This window comes from Balaenoptera acutorostrata, chromosome 13 (assembly GCF_949987535.1).
Source record: "Balaenoptera acutorostrata chromosome 13, mBalAcu1.1, whole genome shotgun sequence".
Taxonomy (NCBI): domain Eukaryota; kingdom Metazoa; phylum Chordata; class Mammalia; order Artiodactyla; family Balaenopteridae; genus Balaenoptera; species Balaenoptera acutorostrata.
This window is the reverse complement of record NC_080076.1, coordinates 57,638,525-57,659,590: the sequence shown is the minus strand read 5'-3', so window position 1 is coordinate 57,659,590 and position 21,066 is coordinate 57,638,525. Positions and strand designations below refer to the sequence as shown.

The window sequence follows — 21,066 nt, the reverse complement described above, 5'->3', positions numbered from 1 at the left end:
CCCATCAAGTTGTAGAGGGACCGCTCGGGCGCAGCCTCATTCAAAGCCAGACGAATTTTGTCTGGACCGCTTACATTGCCCTCAGGTTGTGAGCTTTAATAGACCCCTGTGTGTGGCCAGTTCTGGGTGAGAAAATTCTAACTTCTCTTTTTTGTCTCTTCAAGTGTACAAGGAAGCCTTTGATGAATTCCAGAGATTAAAGTAAGTCCCTCTTTCCCAGCGATGCCACGGGCACTCTTGTCTCTGACGCGTGCTGCTCCCCATTGGCTGTTAGAGGGTCTTTCATTTGGGCAAGCGCAGTCTGAGCAGCATTTCCTGCTGCTTTGTTGAGCAGCAAAAACATGAAATGCAGTCGAGGTTGGCTACTTTGAAGTAACACTAAAACAAAATCCTTCTTTGTTTGTGTGTTTGTTTGTTTCTCTCAACCACAGACAAGCTGCCATCGCGGAGAAAAGTAAGTAAACCCCTGAGTGTTTATTCCTGGTGTGGTTTCAAAATACGTTTGTTTTTCTGTTATGACTGCAGATGTAGGAGAGTGAAAGCATTATTTTTCCTTTTCTTTCATTTCTCTCTCTATATTTTAAATCTTAGGTGTTCTGCATGTGTTTTCATTTAGTCTCTTCAGTAAGAATGTCTGTGAAAAGAAGGTCTCAGGTTACACTGTGAGAATGGCACCCAGCCTTGACTTGAAAAATCTCTGGGCTGCAAATCACACAGTAGGATTTTAATCGCTTGCAGCAGGCGCCATGTGTCAGAAAAATGTATATATGATAAACAGAGGAAAAAATAGGAAACTTTGTAGGTTTGGTATCAGGTAAATCACTATAGCTGGTCCCCCAGCAAGTAGTCCCATTTTCCTGAGGGGCCGAATAAGGCTGAGTGACCCTGACCCAGCAGTCAAGCCTGTGTCCTAAAAATGTGCTGACTCCTGACCTCTCTCAACCGTGCTTCACACAGAGATTTCTAGAACTCAGTCTACAGGATCCCGGGAGTCACAGACGAATCATCGTGATAATTCAGCTTCTTTCTCAGTGTGGGAGCAGAACCTGAAAACCGTTGAGGGTTAAAGTTGTAGGGTTGGCCCTGAGCTGGGTGGAAGGGAACCAGGAGGAGGAGGAGTGAGAAGTAGAGTTGTCCGCCTGTCAGTGGCTCCTGGTCACTCAGAAGGGAACTTTTCACCTTTGACCTGCAAGGCCTTCCTCCCTCCTTCCCCCTCCTTCCTCCCTCCCGCTCCTGCCTGGGGCTTGTGAGGCCGAGGCCAGCACCAAGCGCAACGGGAGAGTGTCAGAGCCGGAGCCAGGCCTCGCCCGTTCTTGAACTCTCTTGTGGACAAGGAGCCTGACCCTCCCTCTGGTTCATGAGCTCCTCCCAGAGGTCTCTGGACCACAGCAGCTTAGAGCCGGAAGAGACCTGAGAGCCCTTCTAGCTCCATGTTCTTAAACATTTGCATAGAACCCTTAATTCAAACAAAATCTTCCACAAAGTCTTCCCAGTATATAAAATAGGTAAGAGCTGAATTATCTTTGGTGAAGTCAGGATGAATCCCATGGATGCCGTGGAGCAGAGTTTAGAAGCTTCATGTCCATGGGTTTAATGCAAGCCCCCCGCCCCACCGATGGGGAGACTGAGATCCACACAGTGACGTGACTCACCTGATACCACACAGCAGGTGGTGCAGGGGGCCAGGTGATGGGTTGTGCCCACAAGTGGTGTAAGGGCAACGGAGTCAGCAGGAGAAGGCAGTTAAGACTCATTCAAAGATTTGGCCTGACTTACTGGAGAAGGGATTGTATTGATAGAAATAAGGATGTAGAGTCACACATTCACTGAAGTAGGCTAAAAACGAGAGGGTGGTGGCTACTGCGTTAGTGTTGACTGAATGACAGAAAGGCGTCCTTCCCTGGGGCCGAGGCAGTCACACCCACAGCACAAGGCTTGCGGGGGACGGGGGGTGGGTGTCAGCCCTGGATTTCAGCACCCTTCCCGTCCCCTGTCCCCTCAGCCATAGACAGGAGCTCTGCAGAGCATCTCAAGAACTCCCGGGAGATGAGGAAGGGGAACTCTCTAGGGAAGGCCCCAAAGAAAGCCCACATCTTCTCCAGCCTCCAGATCTCCCTGGCACACAGCCTCCGGTTATGTAACCTTTTCGAATCAGAGAGAAGCCCATGAAAGAGGCCAAGATCTGCTCTGCCTCCAGGAGAGCCAGGGCTGAGAATGGCCAGGAAAGTTACAGAGCAGATCTCGATACAACAAAGTGGCCTCAAGTTGATATTTCAGGTACAGATAGAGGCACGCGTGTGTGAAGAAGATGAACATTCAGAATTACTGGATCATTTTCTTATTTTGCATATTGAAAGCAGGTATAAAATAACTGCAAGGAGAGGGAAACTACACAGGAAAATGAGTTCCGCTGGGTGGCTTTGTGCGTGTGATTGCTGGCGCTCATCGTTTCAGTGATTAACCAGAAATGCCTGTGCTTGCAGATCGCGCCCGGATAGTGGGAGGCCTCCCCGATGTGGTCACCGTCCAGGAGGGCAAGGTAAGCATGGAGCACTCCTGTCCCCAATTCTTCCACGCTAGGAAGGGCTTCCAGTGCCCCATACTTTGTTCCTTCTTTTAAGATGCATCCTACCATCTTCATCGTATGCCACGGCTGCTTATGCCTGACTTCAGAATAGCCACATACAAGTTTCAAAATGCAGTCAGTTTTCCACTCATCTTAATGTTTTGTAGGTCAAGCATCAGGATGCACGTTTGTCTGATGTGGGTATATGTAGACCTCTTAGTCTCTTTCCAGAAGTGATTTCCCTTTAACATCAGGAGAAGCAGAAAATGTTCAGTCATAATTACGTGACGAACGTAATTGAAGAAGCAACCTCTCACACTAGTAGAAAATGGGCTGACCTAGGAGATTCCTCACCTTTGGAGGGAAACGTGCTGCTCTGTGAATTTCTACAGGCCCCTTCTCAGCTGAAAACTGATTTATTTCCATTTGGTTTTAAACTGGTATTTCTTGGATCCATAAGAATCTCTCTGAAGAGCAGTGAACGTAATTTCTAACCTGGATTCACTTTCTTCATCCCTGTGTTTCATTAAAACAAATTTAATATGCCAGTCACAGGAGGAGGGGTGTTTGTAGTGGAACAACATCTTTTCCCACCTCCAAAGGGCAATGAAGACGTATGATGGGTGATTGGGACTATGATGACGAACAGGGCACATCTAAGGCTTTAATGAGAGGTCAGTTCATCCAGCTATGTTTCTTCGTGCCTGGAAAATAGGACCACAGTTGACTTTAAGCTCAACTGCTGCAGGGTTGCTTTTGTTTTGAAACTCTATTTTCCATTTTCTTCACCTAATGAGGTTCAAAATATTCAACTCACTGGGTGGTAGTGAGAATTAAGAGAGAGAATGTATGTGAAAGCGTTCCGTGATCTATAACTCAAATATATAGTATAGGTAATAGTTTTCCTGGACACCCAAGGTGCATGGGAGTTTTGTTTAGTTTTGATAAAAGTTTTAATATGCATGAAATCACAGTTTCCCAGAACATATACGTGGTCTGCTTGGATAAGTTTAATGTCAATAGTTTGACTCATATTTTTCTTGCTGAAATGTGTTTGCAGAATAATTCAGTAAGAAGTGCTAATTAATCATGGGAAGAAAACAAATTTCTTAATATCTACCCAATTCTAAATGATACTCTTACAGAAGAGGTAACAAGTGATCATATAAGGTCCTTCTAGATAGAAGGCTGTCCTTTTCCCTGTATATGGTGAGCCCTAGCTCTTTTCCTTATAATTTCTGGACTTCGGTAAGAAAAAAAATGCAAGAATGGAATTTAAAATGTGAAGTAAATTTAACATCTTTGGTCATCAGGAAAATGCAAATTAAAACCACAATGAAATATCATGACACACCTATCAGAATTGCTAAAATAAATGACAGTGACAACAACAAATGCTGGTGAAGATGCAGAGAGACTGCATCAGTCCTACATTGCTGGTGGAAATGTAGACCAAAATTATACAGCTACTTGGGAAAATAGTTTGGCAATTTCTTTTAAAAAAATGAAATATACATTTACCATATGACCCAGCAATTGTACTCCTGGGCATTTATCTCAGAGAAATTAAAACTTATGTTCACATAAAAGTCTGTACACAAATGTTCATAGCAGCTTTATTCATAATAGCCCCACACTGGAAACAGCCCAGATGACCTTACAGGTATATACATACCATGGCACACTTCTCAGCAATAGAAAGGGACAAACTATTGATACCTGCAATAACTTGGATGAATCTGCAAGGAATTATGCTCAGTGTAAAAGGCACTCTCAAAACGTTACATTACTGTATGATGCTATTTATATAATGCTTTGGAAGTTATAAAGTTTTAGAAATGGAAAACAGATTAGTGGTTGCCAGGAGTTAGGAACAGCTTGGGAGGGAGAAGTGGGCGTGGTTATAAAGGGACAGCAGGAGGGATCCTTGTGGGGATGGAAAGGTTCTGTATCTTGACTGAGGTTGTGGATACACGAACCTAGACAGGTGATAGAATTGAATACAACTAAACACACACAAATACAAGAAAAACTGGGGAAATCTGTTATATCAATGTCAGTGTACTGGTTGTGATATACTATAGTTTTGTAAAATGTTACTATTGGGGGAAACCGGGTAAAGAACACACAGAATCTATTATTTCTTATACTGTATATGAATCTATGATTATCTAAAAAATATTTCAACAAAAAAGTAAAGTTAAATTATAGGCCTAAACATTGATCTTTTAAAATAAGAGGGTTTCAGCACAGATGGTAATATAATAAAATATTAGGAACTAGGAATACATTCTGGCAGAGCACCTCTGCAACTGCAAAAGCTCAAGTGGGTTTGGGGGGAGAAATAAAATGAGGAAGATGAGATATGAAAATGAGGCACATTATCTGAAGCAGCTGTTAAGATTCTGCTGCTGGGCCCGGTGACACAAACGAAATGCAAAAGCAAGCAGGTGGAGATCATGGCAACAAGGAGATTTCTCTACTGAGACAGAGTCCAAAATGCCACATTAGAGCAAAAAAGCATCTGTGTGTTTATGGGAACTGGAAGCAAATGACTTTGTGGGGCTTTGATGATAAATGTTCCTAAAGCCAGAAAGCCAAGGCCCCGAAGAAACCTACTCAGGTGTGATTTCAAACTGTAACTCACACAGGTGCACACAGCCCGGCCTGGGAGGTTTAGGTTTATCCTCCATCCGGTCAGGCCGGCCCCCAGAAGGACGCTTCAAGTTGGATCGTTAATCTGATACATCTCCTCCCCTCTCATGAAATCTGTTTTCCAGGTGCTTAACCTCACCTGCACAGTGTGGGGCAACCCAACTCCGGAGGTCTCCTGGCTGAGGAACGAGAAGCTCTTGTCCTCGGACGAGCACTGCAACCTCAGGTTTGAGGCCGGCAAGACCGCCTACTTCACCATCAGCGGGGTCAGAACGTCCGACTCGGGCAAGTATGGGCTGGTCGTGAAGAACTCGTACGGCTCGGAGATCAGCGACTTCACTGTCAGCGTGTTCATCCCGGAGGAGGAGCCCGCGAAGGGCGACAAGAAGGCCAAGTGACCGGAGGGCGAGGGGGCCGAGGGGGGCGAGCCACACCGCACTGCCTCGGGCTACGTGTGTGCGAAGGGTTCGAGCTGAGCGCAAGGAAGTCTCCGTGCTTCCTACTCCCTATTTTTGTGCTGGCTTTGGGGGTCGGGGGGATTGTCAAATCTTTATTCATATAAGAAAGCACCGACTAACGACATTGTAATCGTTTTTCTTTACCTACAAATTGTGTTAAGTAAATAACATTGGTAGCGCAAATATGAGGAAACAGTTTTAAGGCAAAGACCCGGATAAAGTCAGAGGGACGTTGAATGGGGGTGGGAGAAACGTGCTGTGGAGCCGTTTGGGCTCGGCCAGCCTTTCAGCAGTCAGTTCTCCTGGTTCGCAGTGAGGCGGCAGCGTCCAGTCAGACAAGACAAGCTGTTAAGTCAACCAGTCTGTGTCGTGTGTTGTAGCAAGAGCCCTGTGTGCGTTCTGTGGGCGGCCTGGTGATTTGGAAGCTCTCGGTCCTAATAAACAGTTCACACCCCTCTGCTCCCCCGTCAGTGCTTCTCTCCTTCTTACTGGTTTGGCTGCCCAGCTGGGTGGCCTCCGCTGGGTGACCTTTCTGGCCTCTTCTTGTAACACGTCTTCTGAATTTTAAATTCCTTTTGGTTAAAGCAGTGCCTTCACAACACAATCACATAAGGCATCCCAGGTCGGTTGAAGTTCAGAGGTGTGAACTTGCTCCGTCACTGTACATCTGGTAGCTCACCAGGCGATCCGTCAGGTCTCTTCCATTGTTAAGATACCCGGAGTCACCAAATGTAATGTGTCAACAAAGGATAATAAGATGGCGTGGGGCGTCTAGCACCAGAATTGGCGACTAAGGCCACAGCTGAGAATAAAGGGCACTAAAGGATGGTCACTCTAAGTTCAGAGAACTGCCAGCTCTGGGGCCTGCCCCTTGCGGCAGCGTTTTCTGCTTGAGGGAATTTGGGCCTCCCCACCCCTACCCCTAACTCCCAACCACCACACACACACACACACACACACACACACACACACACACACACACACACACAACACAGGAGGAAAAGAGTAACTGTGAAAGCCACCCCTGCCTTTGTCCTGTCAAGGGTCAGGGATGGGATGACAGACTCCCTCACACAGTTTGGAGGGGCACCTACACACCCTCTCCTTTGCAAAGATCAGGACTGCAACTTGCCTCTCACCTGACTGTAGCCCCCACTATAGCCCTGACGCTGACCACCGGCAGGAGCGAGCTGCTGCCCTCCCACGGTCAGACACGGCAGGTGGATGAGTTTCCCAGGGTCCCGTGGACCCTGCAGAAAGTGCCGACCTGAGCAGGCTGACCTTCTCCTCCCAGGACGAGTGGACCCAGAAGGAAAGTGGACGCCCATAGGGAAGCCACAGAGAGGAGACAGAGGTGAAGCAGGGGGGCTCTGTCCAAAGAGCTGCACAAGTGAGAGCTGTGCAGGTGAGAGGCCCAAGACTCTCCACAGGACCCCCGGCACCCCACGAGCACCAGCAGCTGAGCCCCCAGCGTTGGGAGGAGGGTGGGAGGGAGGTGCCTGCCAGCAGAACTTGCCACCCTGATCCCCGCTCCACGCTCCTGGAGCCCCTGGAGCCCAGACCAGGGAAAACAGGAAGGATTTTGAATCCAATGAAAACACAGGTTTAAAACAGTGTGTTCTAAATTTTGAAATTGTGTGGAAACTTAGGAAATGAGAGTGTGCTACCCCTGAGCTCGCCGCCACCCAGCAGAGGGAGACTTGCCGGAAGGCAGTGGGAGTGAGGGAGAGGAAGACCTTCCGTGTTCACAGCTCTAAAGCCGAGGCTTCTCAGTAACATGGTTATGAGAATTATTTCAGCCATTATAATGACCAAACTAAATTAACTACATCATGATTTGATGGCTTAGGTAAAAAGCTGCTGTTTCTACAGGAAAAATAGAACTGAAACGATAGCTCTATCAATTCCGTGATACTGATGGTCCTCCTGACTCAGAGGAATTCATCCGTCACCTGCTAAATGTGAGCTATTATAACACAGAGGATCAATAGAAAAGACTATTCAAAGTTTAGTTTTCTAAAGTTAATATTCAACATATTAATATAATAAACTTAAAAATCTAGATTTTAAATCCTTTAAGTTTAACTTTAAAACCTTATTTTTCTAATTTGAAAACATAGCCATTGAAAAAATTAATTTTAAGGGTGCTTTAATAGCATAACTAAGCTCCCTTTAACTTGTTAAACTGTATTTATAAATTAACATATTTGCTTTCCATTTTAAGTACTACTATTGTCTGACTTAACCAACAAAAACTTTCCAAGAACTTAAATAACTTTAATTATCTATAAAACTAAGTATACAAAATTTTGAGTTCTCTTAAATGTTCTCAAATTGTACATAAACTTAGTAAGACTTCAACATAAAAATCACAATTAGACATTTTAGTTAGAATCATAAGCTATTACTAGGATTAATTATCTAAAACATTACAGGTACATAAAAATCAAATATGCACAGACTCCATAATGCAAAAATACTAGTGTTACCTAGATGTAGCCCCTAGAGCCTGAGACTGGAGTTCTAATACCCATGCCAGAATGAGAGGCGTAGATTCGGATTGTTTGTGATGGGGAGCTGCACACCAAGACCTCGGCACAGCGCTGGGATGCACAAAAGGTGGTTTAGACAAAAAAAACAAGGATAGTAAAAATATCACCAGGGATTGACATGTATACACTGATGTGTATAAAACTGATGCCTAATAAGAACCTGCAGTATAAAAAAAAAAAAATATCACCAGCTGACATGGAGAAGCTCTACTGAAGCTTGCCATCTGCCTGGGAGTGGTTCTGCGGAGAAAAACAAAGTTAACGGGTTCCTCAAGCCAGTACTGCACACTCGTGGGGTCCACATTTACAACAAGCACCACATGGTATAGGAATCCCAAGCCAAGAGTTCCCATAAAAATGGCCAGTGTCCGGGCCCCCAGAGAAGCAAATGTAAAACGACACTACAAGGAACTTCTGTGTCTGCCCACAAAGGATTGCTGTTATGGAAATTATCCTCCCACCATAAACAACTAGAAAACCAGGCACAATATATGTGGAAAAAAACTGTTTGGGGCGTTGGCTAGTGAACATGCAGGGCTGTGATGCCCCCAGAGAAAGGGAAACAGTAACGAAAGACCTGTGATTCCTCCAACTTGTTGCCTGGACAGAGTGTTCAGGCTGCAGTCCAGCCAGGGGGACCGAAAGAGAACCTGTCAGTCTCACTGAGTTGAGGAGATAGAGACTGTAGTTCAAGGAGGCTGAAGTGGCTGGGATTCGTGGGAAAGGGCAATGGAGGGAAGAGTTGCACAGAGAGGAGCACAGACTGCAGCAGACAGGTCTCTGGCTGAGCGCTGCTCTGGGAGTGCGGGAGAACCTGGGAGGTGGGGGGACAAGGAGTCCTGGTAGCTCACACAGACTGGGAGCAGTTCTCCTCCCCATCAGCCGGAATGAAAATGTTCAGTGTAATACATGGAACATTGGGTAGAGGCCTCAGAAGTTGCTCACCTTAGTAGTGGGGCTAAATTAACTCTCAACTGAAAGCTGCCCTGGACACACCCTCACAAAGTTTGAAAGCAAGACTCCAGAGGATCAAATATCTATGGTAACGTAATAGTGTGTCAGGACAAAGTGCAACACACTTTAAATGAATGCATCATCTAGCAGTGTGACATTCATAACAGCTGGCATCCAATCAAAATCAGCAGGTGTGCAAAGAAGCAAGAAAATATGATTAATAACCAGGAGAAAAGTACATTAAAGATAAATAAGTTCTGTGGATATAATGTACAGCATGTAACTATTATTACAATAGTTAATAATACTGTATTGCATATTTACAAGTTCCTAAGAGAGTATATGGTAAAAGTTCTCATCACAAGAAAAAGAAATTTGTAACTATGTGAGGTGTTGTTAACTAAACTTATTGTGGTAATCATTTCACAATATATACATATGTCAAATCATCATGTTGTATACCTAAAACTAATACAATGTTATATGTCCATTATATCTCAATAAAACTGGGAAAAATACTTTATACACAAATTTTATGGAAGTATCAAGAATAATTCATTATTAATTTAATACAATTTGAGCAGATAATGAAAATTCAAAATAATTTTTAGTCATTTTTAGCACAATGCAATCCCAACAGCAAATGTAATCATAATTTCAATAAAAGATGCTTAAGTAGCTTTTGAAATATGATGAGCTATGTGTATATAAGTTATTTGTTGGTAGCTTATAGGTATGTAGCTTGAAATGGCACTGCTATAGTTTTATGATCATTAATCTAAGTTAGCAGAAGTCTACAATCTAATAAAATGATACATGAGGGAAAAAAGTATATTAATAAAAACAAAGCCAGAAATGACAGAGATGATTGAATTAGCAGACATGGGCCTTAAAACATCTGTTATAACTATATTCTATATTTTCAAGAAGCCAGAGGAAATACTGAATATGTTAAGTAGAGACATGGAAGAATACCAAGGCATATCATGATGAATTTGCTGAAAAACATTGGTAAAGAGAAAATCTTAAAAGCAGCCAGAGGGAAAAAGACAAATTATGTACAGAGGAACAAAAGTGAAACTAATGCAAGACTTCTCATGAGAAGCTATAGAAGCCAGAGGACCATGGAGTGAGATCTTTAAAGTGCCAAGTAAAAAGCAAACCAAAAACTCTCAACCTAGTATTCTCTACCGACTGAAAATGTTATTTAAAAATTAAGGCAAGGACTTCCCTGGTGGCGCAGTGGTTAAGAATCCGCCTGCCAATGCAGGAGACACGGGTTCGAGCCCTGGTCCAGGAAGATCCCACATGCCGCAGAGCAACAAAGCCCATGTGCCACAGTGACTGAGCCTGTGCTCTAGAGCCTGTGAGCCACAACTACTGAGCCCACGTGATGCAACTACTGAAGCCCGCGTGCCTAGAGCCCATGCTCCACAACAAGAGAAGCCACCACAATGAGGAGCCCATGCACCACAACAAAGAGTAACCCCTGCTCGCCCTAACTAGAGAAAGCCCGCACACAGCAACGAAGATCTAACGCAGCCAAAAATAAATAAATAAATTTATTTTAAAAAAATTAAGGCAAAATAAAGACTTTACAGTATCTGTCAAACTAAAGCGGAGAGGTCTGCCACCAGCAGATCTGCACTGTAAGAAATGTTCAAGGAAGTTCTTCGGACAGAAGGCAAGTGGCATCAGATGGAAATTCAGATCAACGAAGAATGAAACGTAGTGGAAGTGGCAAACATGTCGGCAAATATGAAGTACATTTTTCTCATTTGTATTTTCTTCTTGCTCCTAATGCACCTCTGCCAGAGGCACCCTGGCCCGGCCTGGTACCCAGAGCCTGTACTCCCTCCACCCGGACCTTGGCCAGCCCTTGGGTTCCCAGGCCTCAGCATCAGTACCATCAGAGGCGCTGCTTGGGGATAGATGCAGTCCCGCCAGGATAATGTACCATCCCTTCATCCCTCTAGTCTCAGGAAGTCCAACCTTACCCAGGGCTGGACCACTCAGGAGGCTCCTGCAGTGTCTGCATGAGAGCAGCGGCCGAGAAGACGAGGATGCACTGACCAGAGAGACGTTTCGGAGGTAAATGGGCAGGGCTTGGGTAGAATTGCTCAGGAGGACTCACCTACCTGCCCTCTGCCTTGACTAGCTGGATGGATGGTGTGTCCTCTGAAAGGGGAGCAGCCCAGAGATAGAAGGAGCCGTGTGAGGCGGTGGGGGGGCGGGGGTTGCATTACGGCAAAATTGTGAGTTTCCTAAAAGCCCAGGTAGGGTAAGAAATTACTGCTTTTAGAAGATATGAGGTACAAAAAGCCTTGACTGAAAGAGAAGGAAGAAGTATGAGATGAATGACCAGAAAGCAGCAGAGGATGATGTTTAAATGATTACTGGGCTTGCATTCTCAGAACAAATAAAAGAGAAAGTGCGAGTTAAAGTACTGGGAACTATGAATCCTTATACTGTACGTTAAAACAAAACAAAAACTTTCCCATCTTTGTGGTGCATCAGTATATCTACATCAGGAAAGCAAATCTTGTACAATAGAGGAATTACACTCCAGTTGAATCATAGAATCAGGAATTTTCTTTACTGTTTTGGCAGTTACAGGAACTATGTAGCATTTGTGTTGCAAAGTAACATTGCATTGTTATTGCTCAAACAGTATGTTCTTGTTACTTCTAAGTATCCACCGCTATCAAGTGAAAAAAAAAAAAAAGATTTATGGATTAATAGTACCACTGGCGCCGTCTCAAAGTGTTTATTATGTCCAACTCTGTGGCCCTGCTCTCTTACCCACAGCAAGACGTTTAGATAAAATACACAGATTTTATGGAAGATTACATGCTTGAAACACAATGACTATTATGTCATGTCTTCAGATGTTTGCATTTTGACCTCTACCTCAGGGCTTTAGAGAGGAAGTTATGTAAGAAAATCTTAGATGATTTAATACGCTTCTGAAGAATCAACTGATATATGTACATGAAAATCTCAAAAAATTTACATGAAAGTTTCCAAAATGACCTAGCTCATAGTTATTAAGATCTAAGTGATTTTTCACACTATTTCTTTACATACTTTATTGTAGTCTAGTGGCAATAGACTACTACTATTGTCTTATTATTAGAGATAATAAGACAATACTTGTGACAAAGCTCATTCACGTTCTGGGGGCACCCAGAGACAGTACACACGCCCTGCTGTCCCCACTTAAGGGCAAATTTCTACATTCTGGAAAAGCTATGAAGCAACACACAACCAAGTTGCATTTAAAACACTTTGGCAACAAAATACGCCCTGCTTTGAATAAATCATGAAAGTAGCTTTCCCCTCCCCTGGTCTCAAGTTTCTGTGGTTTCCCCCTTCCCTCTCCTCCCTATTTGAAAAAGGGCGGAGGGCATAACCTATCAGAACAGGACTACAGCCTGAAGGGTCACTGGTGCCGTGATATCACAGGAAAGCCTCCTATCCTGCCTGCCCTGACCTAGTTCTAAGCTGGGTGAGAAGGTGGCCCCACTGACGCCTCGTCCTTGGGACTGGGCAGAGGGAAGAGCTTCCTTTCAGAGACCGGGAGCCCTGTCCCAGAATCACAGTGTTTTCTTATGTAGGTTCTATTTGGATTGCTCCTGGGTTGATCTCAGCGATCCAAACACACCTGGCCCACAGCTGCCCATAGAAGCCTCCAGGCCAGCTGCAGCACATATACTAACGACCCCACTCCACTGCCCTCTGCCCTCCACAGCCTCATATCCCCGCTGCAGAGCTCCAGCCAGGCCTCAGGACCCCCTCTGCTCTCGGACTGCTTCAGCACAGACCCCACCGGCTGGTGAGCTTCCCCACCATCCGGCCCCCACTCCCCAGAACGTCCCGTGAAAAGTGCCCCTTCCTCCATACCCCAAACCAGGACCATGTTCCCAAGAGGATCTTTTTACTTCACTGAGAAGAAAACTGTGCAGAGAGAGGAGAGATCAACTCCTTGCTAGGTCAGAATCTTAGGAGGAAGTTTCAGCCGTGTTGACATAAAGATAAGAATGATGAAAATGAAAAAAAAAAAAAGTTTTCTTCTTGAAACTGGAAGCAAAGGCAATTACCTCTATCTTATATTAATAAAAATGCAAGACACCGCCTTTTCTGTTCATTCACTCATCCAACAGTTATCAACTTAGCACAGGTCTGGGTCAGACCCTGCTCCTCACAGGCCGCCCCCACCCCCACCCCCACCCCACCCCACCCACCCCACCGAGCAGACCAGGCTGCCCCTCAGCCTTTGAATCCCCTGCCTTCTCTGCAGGTTCATGTTGGTGTAAATGGAAAATCACAGGCAGCTTTGGCCTCTGCACGGGCACTCCTGGAAGTCACAGAATTAAACTGGGGTGAGAATTGGGTTTTTTCCTGTCTCCCTGGATGGAGGGTGAGGTCAAGATGGGAGCTGTGTCGGTGGCTGGGAGGGGAGGGGAGAGAAGGCAGAAGGAGAGGGAATTCTTATGAGTTTTTATGCATAACTTCATATCTATAAAGAATTAGACTATTTTGTGTACACGTTTTTCGTTGGACTTTTTCTCCATTTTACATCTCAGGCTTTTAATATTACTTTTGTTTCTTATCTAGGCCACGTTATGCTTGTTAACATTTCAAAAAAATTGCTGTGCTCTCCTAATGCTGTATTAAAGGAGGTCATTGCTTTAAAATACAAGGCACCAAAGAAAGATAAAAGCTGTAAGTAAAAATATAACGATAAACCATTTAGCTTGAGTAATAGAAAATTTTTATTTGTGTTTTAAAACAGGCTCATGCTAAAATCACTCTATCCTATAAAATAGAGACACTTGGATTTCCCCAGTTCTGCTAGAATCTGAGTCAATGACATTTGAACCACTTTTATGAAGTGGAAGCAGATTGATCTCCGACAGAGCAGAGATGCAGAGGCAACTGGTTCCATTTCCACCCTAATAATACAAAACCAAAATAAAGGGGAAGGTTTACCTCCGCAAGGCTGAAGTAAGTGTTCAGGCCTCTGCTGATAGATAATTTAAAGCAAAATAAATCAAGACACTAGGCGAAGTTAAAAAAAAAACAAAAACCAAAAAACAAAACATTACTTCATATGCTTATTACAGCAGTATAGTATAGTGATATAGTTGTATATTATTATTATTGTATTATTTGTATATTATATATTTATATTTAGAGATATAGTTGTATATTATTATTGTATTATAGTTGTATTGTATTATATTATAGTTGTATATCATCAAGATACACCCATGATAAAAATTAGGGGACTTGAACTCTCAGAAAATTGCATGAAGACCTTAAAATAGTAAGACATTTGGAACCGCGCCTCATTTCTATGGCAGCCACAGCTACAGAAATGCAATGCGTTCCTTGTCAACACAGGAAGTTTGTTACAAAGACATCATTCAAAAGAAGAGTCAAACTCTGGAAACGCCCTTTAAAATGAAATGGGGGGAAAAATCAGAAAGTGTTTACTTCTCTAACCTTTAAAGTGTTTTATGCAGAAATTAGACAAGTCACTGCAAAAAAAAAAAAAATTAATCCAATTCACTTCTACTGTGGACCTCTTGCATGAGTCCTTGAGGATTTCACACCACAACTGCATGACCTTCTCTCTTGCTAAAGGTAGCCCTCAGCCTGTACAAAGGTACACCTTAATTTCATGCCTCTTCCACCCAGGCTTTCAAAGTGCTCACCTTGAGTAAGTGACAAAAGTTTTGCTAAGCAGGTAAGGTCTTCAAATGAGTCAAATATTGATCAGAGGTTTTGGGAGAACTTCTCAATACTTGACTCCATATATGACATAGAGGTCAGTCTGGCTGTTATTTTTATTACTCATTTATTCCTTCAACACATATTTATTGAGCACAGACTGTGAGGATACAAAGATGAACCAGCAGGAGATTTGCCCTCAGGATGCTTACTTCTAACTGATGCAGTGACAGGAACGTGAAAAGCCATAATACAAGCCACAAGTTCATGAGGAAAGTACAGACAACACACTATTATTATCCGAGTTCAGAGGAGGAATGCAATACTTGCTGTAGCGTGAGGTGAGCATAGGGAGAAGGTGAGATACCGGATTCAGAAAAGGCTTTGTAGAAGTAGAAGCTTTTTATCTGAGCTTTGATGAGAAGGTGGGTTTAGCCATTTTAAGACTGATTAGAAATCACTCAGCACTGTGAAGGCATCCCAGAAGGAGACAAGTCCGCACAGAAGTGAGCTGGAATACATGCTCCCAGAGAAAGAAGATGTCCAGCAGAGTTCATCCTGTCCTTATTACAAGCTGAATTGTGTCCCCTAAAATTTATTTGTTGAAGTCCGAAGCCCCAGTACCTCAGAATGTGACTGCATTTGGAGATAGGGCCTTTAAAGAGGCAATTAAGTTAAAATAGGTCATTGGGGTGAGTCCTCATCCAATATAACTGGTGCTGTGTTTTTTTTTTTAATATTTTTATTTATTTTATTTATTTACGCTGCACCAGGTCTTAGTTTAGGCACGGGGATCCCTTAGTTGAGGCATGCAGGATCTAGTTCCCCGACCAGGGATCAAACCCGGGCCCCCTGCATTGGGAGCGCAGAGTCCTACCCACTGGACCTCCAGGGAAGTCCCATAACTGGTGGTCTTTTCAGAAGAGATTAGGACACAGACAGGTACAGAGGGAAGACTGTGTAAAGACACAGGGAGGAGACAAACCATCTACAAGCTGAGAAGAAAGGCCTCAGAAGAAACCAACCCTACTGATACCTTGATCTTGGATTTCCAGCCTCCAGAACTGTGAGGAAATAAATTTCTGTTGTTTAAGCCACCCAGTCTATGGTACTTTGTTGGCAGCCCCAACAAACTAATACAGTCCCCATAGAGACTTTAGACATCCCCTGGTTTGGACCTGTAAGCGGATAGGGTGGGGGGTTGGCACAGGAAAAGAACCAAATGTAACTTTGGACAGAAAATAAGCCATTTTAGGCCTAAGTGATTTTGCCATCTAAGCCAGGCCACAATGCTTGCCCTTGCACATGTCTCAGTAATAATGCTCTCAAGGGGACAAAAGAACAAAGGCTGTTATAATAGCAAAGATAATAAATCAGTTGTAAAGACTCCCAGTTCTGAATGGTAAAGATTAGCCTGAAGCACTTTCTGAGCTGTTTTGCAGAATTAAAACCCCTTTCAAGGGCTCAAACCACCAGATCAACTGGAACCCAAGGGATGATGTTGACTTTTTCTGACCTTCATGATTTCAATCAACTAAAGCTTGGACTCTGCCGACCTTTGCCCTAATTCTATGCTGAATTCTCCTTTGCTCAAGTCCTTCATGAACGTGCATGTACCCTTAGCTTAAAACTTCTCCAATTTTGCTGTTTGGGGAGACACTGCTTTGGGAAAGATCCCCGGTGTTTTCCTTACTCGCTGCAGGTAATGAATCCTTCCTTCTCCCACTCTTTGGCTTGGTTGTGTCTTTTGGCTCCATACCCACCAAGAAGTGAACCCAGTTTTTGGGTAACAGACCGGGTTTGGTTTCCGGGCTCCCTACCTTGCTCCAGCTTACAACTCAGCCCAGCCATACCGGTGACTGGATCTCACCAGCGTGCCCTGGCCCATGAGGCATGCAGATGGTGGAAAGCAAAATACAACAAACAGGCAACAATAAAGATCTCTGGAAGACCTACTGGTCACAGAGCACTGGGTTTAGCTCTGGATCACTGTATTCGCCTTCTCAGGCTGCTGTAACAAAACACCACTGACTGGGTGGCATAAACAGAGGATATTTATTTTCTCACAATTCTGGAGGCTGGAAGTCCCGGGTCAAGGTTGCAGCTGATTCAATTTCTTTTGAGAGCTTTCTTCCTGGCTTGCAGATGGCTGCCTGATCACTGTGTGCTCACATGGCCCTTCTTTGGCGTGTGTGTACACACACACACACACACACACACACACACACACGGAGAGAGAGAGAGAGAAAGAGAGAGAGACTATCTTCCTCTTTTTATAAGGCCACCAATCCTATTGGATTAGGATCCCACCCTTATGATCCTTCATTACCTCCTAAAAGCTCTATCTCCAAATACAGTCACATTGGGGGATTAGGGCTTAAACATGTGAATTTGGAGGGGGACACAATTCAGTCCATAATAGTCCCTGATGTTTGTGTTGTAGCTACCAATTAATAAGTACTTACAACATGTCAGAAACTGTTCCAAGCACTTTACACATTGAATCCTCCCAATAAGCATATAAGGAAAATACTATTATTGGACTTCTTTTCCAGATGAGCAAACTGAAGCACCAGGAGAAATTTTTGCCCAAGGCCACATAACTAGTAAGAGGTTAAGCTGGGTTTTGAATGTAGGTATTTAGGCTCCAAAGTCCATGTTTTTAATTGTTAATTATACTCAGCTGCCTCTCAGGTTTAATGTGGATAGAGATATTTCCGCTGTCTTCAAGGTAGGCCAGAAACCTCACCATCCTCTCAACTTTGCAGGGGCACAGGTAGGAGAGGGGTGGCACCTGGGCATTCCAGCAGGCTGACCTGCTGCAGAAAGACACCCTCCCCACACCACCCCATAGACACACACACTCCAGACACATGGAAATGATGGATAAAATGTAACAAAAATGTTTTTAATACATTTAGAGCATGGGAGAAGAAAGAGAAATCTCTGGAATGTAAAATCCCTGAAGACAAAGACATTATTTTCTTCATTTCTGATTCTCTAGGGTTTAGAATGGTGCCTGGCACACTCGATAAATATCTGTTGAATGAAAAACAGATTTTAGGGGCTGGAAATGAACAGAAAACTCAAAGCCGAAGTAGTGTGCAAGAGTAAAACTGAATGGATAAAGGAGGTCCTGGAACTTGACACAAGCTTTAGGATTTGGGAGCCAGGGTTTTGATGTTCATACAACAGATGTTCATTGATCAAACCTGTGATGTTCACACATGTCAAAAGATGAAGTCACTAACCTCTGTAAGAAGGAATCCCTGTATAAGGCTGAGGAGTTGTCCCATCTGTAAAACGGAGACCAGAACACTCCAACTGGGCAACCAGTCTTGAGAAGCCACAGGAGGCTGACCTGCTCTCTCTGTAATTTGTCTATAAAACCCAAGGAAGGTGGACTCTCATGGAAAACAACACACACTTCAGATGAGCTCACAGGTGAAAATTACAAACCACCCAGGAAATGAACCACCCCAGGGAAGAACCACAAAAGAGATAATTCTCATCCAAGAACTAGAGGCAATAGAACAATCTGAAAGAATCTTTAAAATAATTGAGTTTGAAATGTTGAAAGAGGTAAAGGAAGAAATACAACATATAAAGCAGGAACAGGATATTATGGGAAAAAGAACAAATGAATTTAGGAAAGAACAAATAGAAATCCTACACATGAAAAGTAGATTACCTACTGGAACTAAAAAAAAAAAAAAAAAAAAAAAAAAAAAAACTCAGTTAACTAAAAAGAGAATTAATGAAGTGGAAGATAAATTGGAAGAAATACTTCAGAATTCAGGCTAGAGATATAAGGAAGAAAACCATAAAAATCATTTAAGAGACCCAGAGACTAAAATGAGAAATACCAAATACATTGAACTAGAGTTCCAGAGAAGAGAGTAAGAAGAACACAAAATAACATTATTGAAAAAGGATGGAGTTTTTTTCCATAACTAAAGATATGTGATGAAGCTCCCTGTATCATGAGCAAAATAAGTAAAAAATAAATCCACACCTAGACCCCTCAGAATAAAATGCAGAATATCAAAGACAAAGGGAAAATATTAGAACTACATGTGTGAATAAAACCAGGCTATTGAGAAAATGGCAGTAGGTGTAGAGAGCGGGTAAGTGGCCAGTCTATGCTTCGTTCATGCCCATTCTTCACGAATTTTCATTTCAGTGGGCGAAGAGGACCCTGCTTTGACAGGGGAATCAGAGCTCTGCCTTGTCAACAGTGGGAGGTGGATAGATTAGGAGGAAGACAGTTCAATTACCATTTTATTACAGTCTCAGAAACTATCTCAAATATAGCGTTTAAAAGGACTGACTCTGAAGTGATGCCAGTATATTATTTGTAATTCAATTCACATATCTCTCAAATTTAAGCCTGTTCAGTTTTGGATAGATGCCCAAGCATGTTCTTTATCAAAGGTATATTAAAGAATGAATCAATCAGTGACCAAGTTTCACTGAGCAGCATCACTTGTTTATTCCAAAAAAAATTTATTGATTATCTACTAAGAGTAAGATACTTTGTTAGAAATTTTAGAGTTAAGAATTATGAAAACAAGAAAAGGAAAAAAATGAGCTATGAAGACATACAACAGGACAACGAATAATGGGTTTGAACTGGTTTAGATATGATGATCTAGGCAGAGGGTTCAGCAAGTGCAAAGTCCCTGGGGCAGGTTGGCACTTACCATGTTTGAATAACAGAAAGTATGCCAATGTTCCTGGAACACAGTGATTGAGGAGAAGGGTAGTATAAGGTCAGCAAGGGAAGCAGGAATCAGGCCATATAGAGTGGGGTTAGGAGTTTGGACTTTATTCTAAATCCAATGGGAACCCACCAGAGGATTTTATTTATTTATTTATTTATTTAGGCTGTGTTGGGTCTTTGTTGCTGCACGCTTTCTCTAGTTTCGGGGAGTGAGGGCTACTCTTCGTTGCCGTACACGGGCTTCTCACTGAGGTGGCTTCTCTTGTTGAGGAACACAGGCTCTAGGCGTGCAGGCTGCAGTAGTTGTGGCTCACGGGCTCTAGAGCGCAGGCTCAGTTGTTGTGGCACATGGGCTTAGTTGCTCCGTGGCATGTGGGATCTTCCCTGACCAGGGCTCGAACCCGTGTCTCCTGCATTGGCAGGCAGATTCTTAACCACTGAGCCACCAGGGAAGTCCCCCACTAGAAGATTTTAAGCAAAGAAACAACATGAGTTAATTTTTTTAAAATGATCACTCTGGGTGCTTAGTGGAGAATGGATTGAGGAGGGACAAAAATGAAAGAAGGAAAAGGAGTTAAATTGGTCTCCCACCAACTCAAGAGAGAATTGATGACAGCTCTGACTATAGTTAGTAACAGAGATGGAGAGAGGCAGACAGATCTGAGATATAATTCAAGGACAAAGTTTTGTTGATGCAATGGATGTAGTGAATGAGGGAAATAGAGAAAAATCAAGGATAACTTCAAGGCTTTTGGCCTGTCCCCTGGAAGGGTGGTGGTATGACTATTTGAGATAGGAAAAAATGGGGAAAAACAGGGAAATCAATCATCCCATATCGGGCATGTTAATTTTGAGATACCTATTAGACCCAAAAATGGATATGCCAGGTAAGAAGTCAGACAAAGTCTGTGGTTCAGGAGAGGTCATAGAAGAAAAGGGTATTTAGAGTCGTTGGACTACAGATGCTGCCAATAGCCGTGGGTTTCCAAGAGAGAACCACCTCAGCAAAGAAGGAAGTGAAAAAGAGAGAGCCCTGGTACATGCCCACATTTAAGTTCCAGAAGAGGAGGAGGAACTAGCCAAGGCAACCAGGAAGGAGTAACTTGGGAGGTAGGAGGGCAACTAGGGAGCCTCAGGGAGGCAAAAGAAAAGAACATTTGCTCATCCCAAACGGAGTGGTCAACTGTATCAGATGTGCAGAAAGTCGGCATGAGTTTAGCTTTAGTGTCAGAAGCCTTGGAGTGGGTTTCAGAGAGAATGGAAGATAAAACGTGGGGACATGGAGTACAGATAATTATGTCAAGTACATAGTTATTCTACATGGGGAGTGAAGAAATGAGATGGTAGCTGAAGGGGGCTTGGAGTAAAGGGGGAGTTATCTAAGATGATAGATCAGAGATGGAAAGATGCTGTTGAGGCTGG

The 21,066-nt window shown here is 43.4% G+C and overlaps 1 protein-coding gene across 3 annotated transcripts in view; it reads left to right on the top strand.

Annotated features, from left to right (window-relative positions):
• Window positions 1–6,138, top strand: part of MYOM1 (myomesin 1) — a 138,248-nt gene extending 132,110 nt beyond the window's left edge. For all 3 annotated transcript variants that reach the window (XM_057526665.1, XM_057526664.1, XM_057526666.1), the window contains 4 exons: window positions 165–201; window positions 432–454; window positions 2,484–2,539; window positions 5,347–6,138. In XM_057526665.1, coding sequence (XP_057382648.1) covers window positions 165–201; window positions 432–454; window positions 2,484–2,539; window positions 5,347–5,619 — 389 coding nt within the window. In that variant the 3' untranslated portion in view covers window positions 5,620–6,138. The remainder of the gene's footprint in view (window positions 1–164; window positions 202–431; window positions 455–2,483; window positions 2,540–5,346) is intronic.
• The last annotated feature ends 14,928 nt before the right edge of the window (window positions 6,139–21,066 follow it).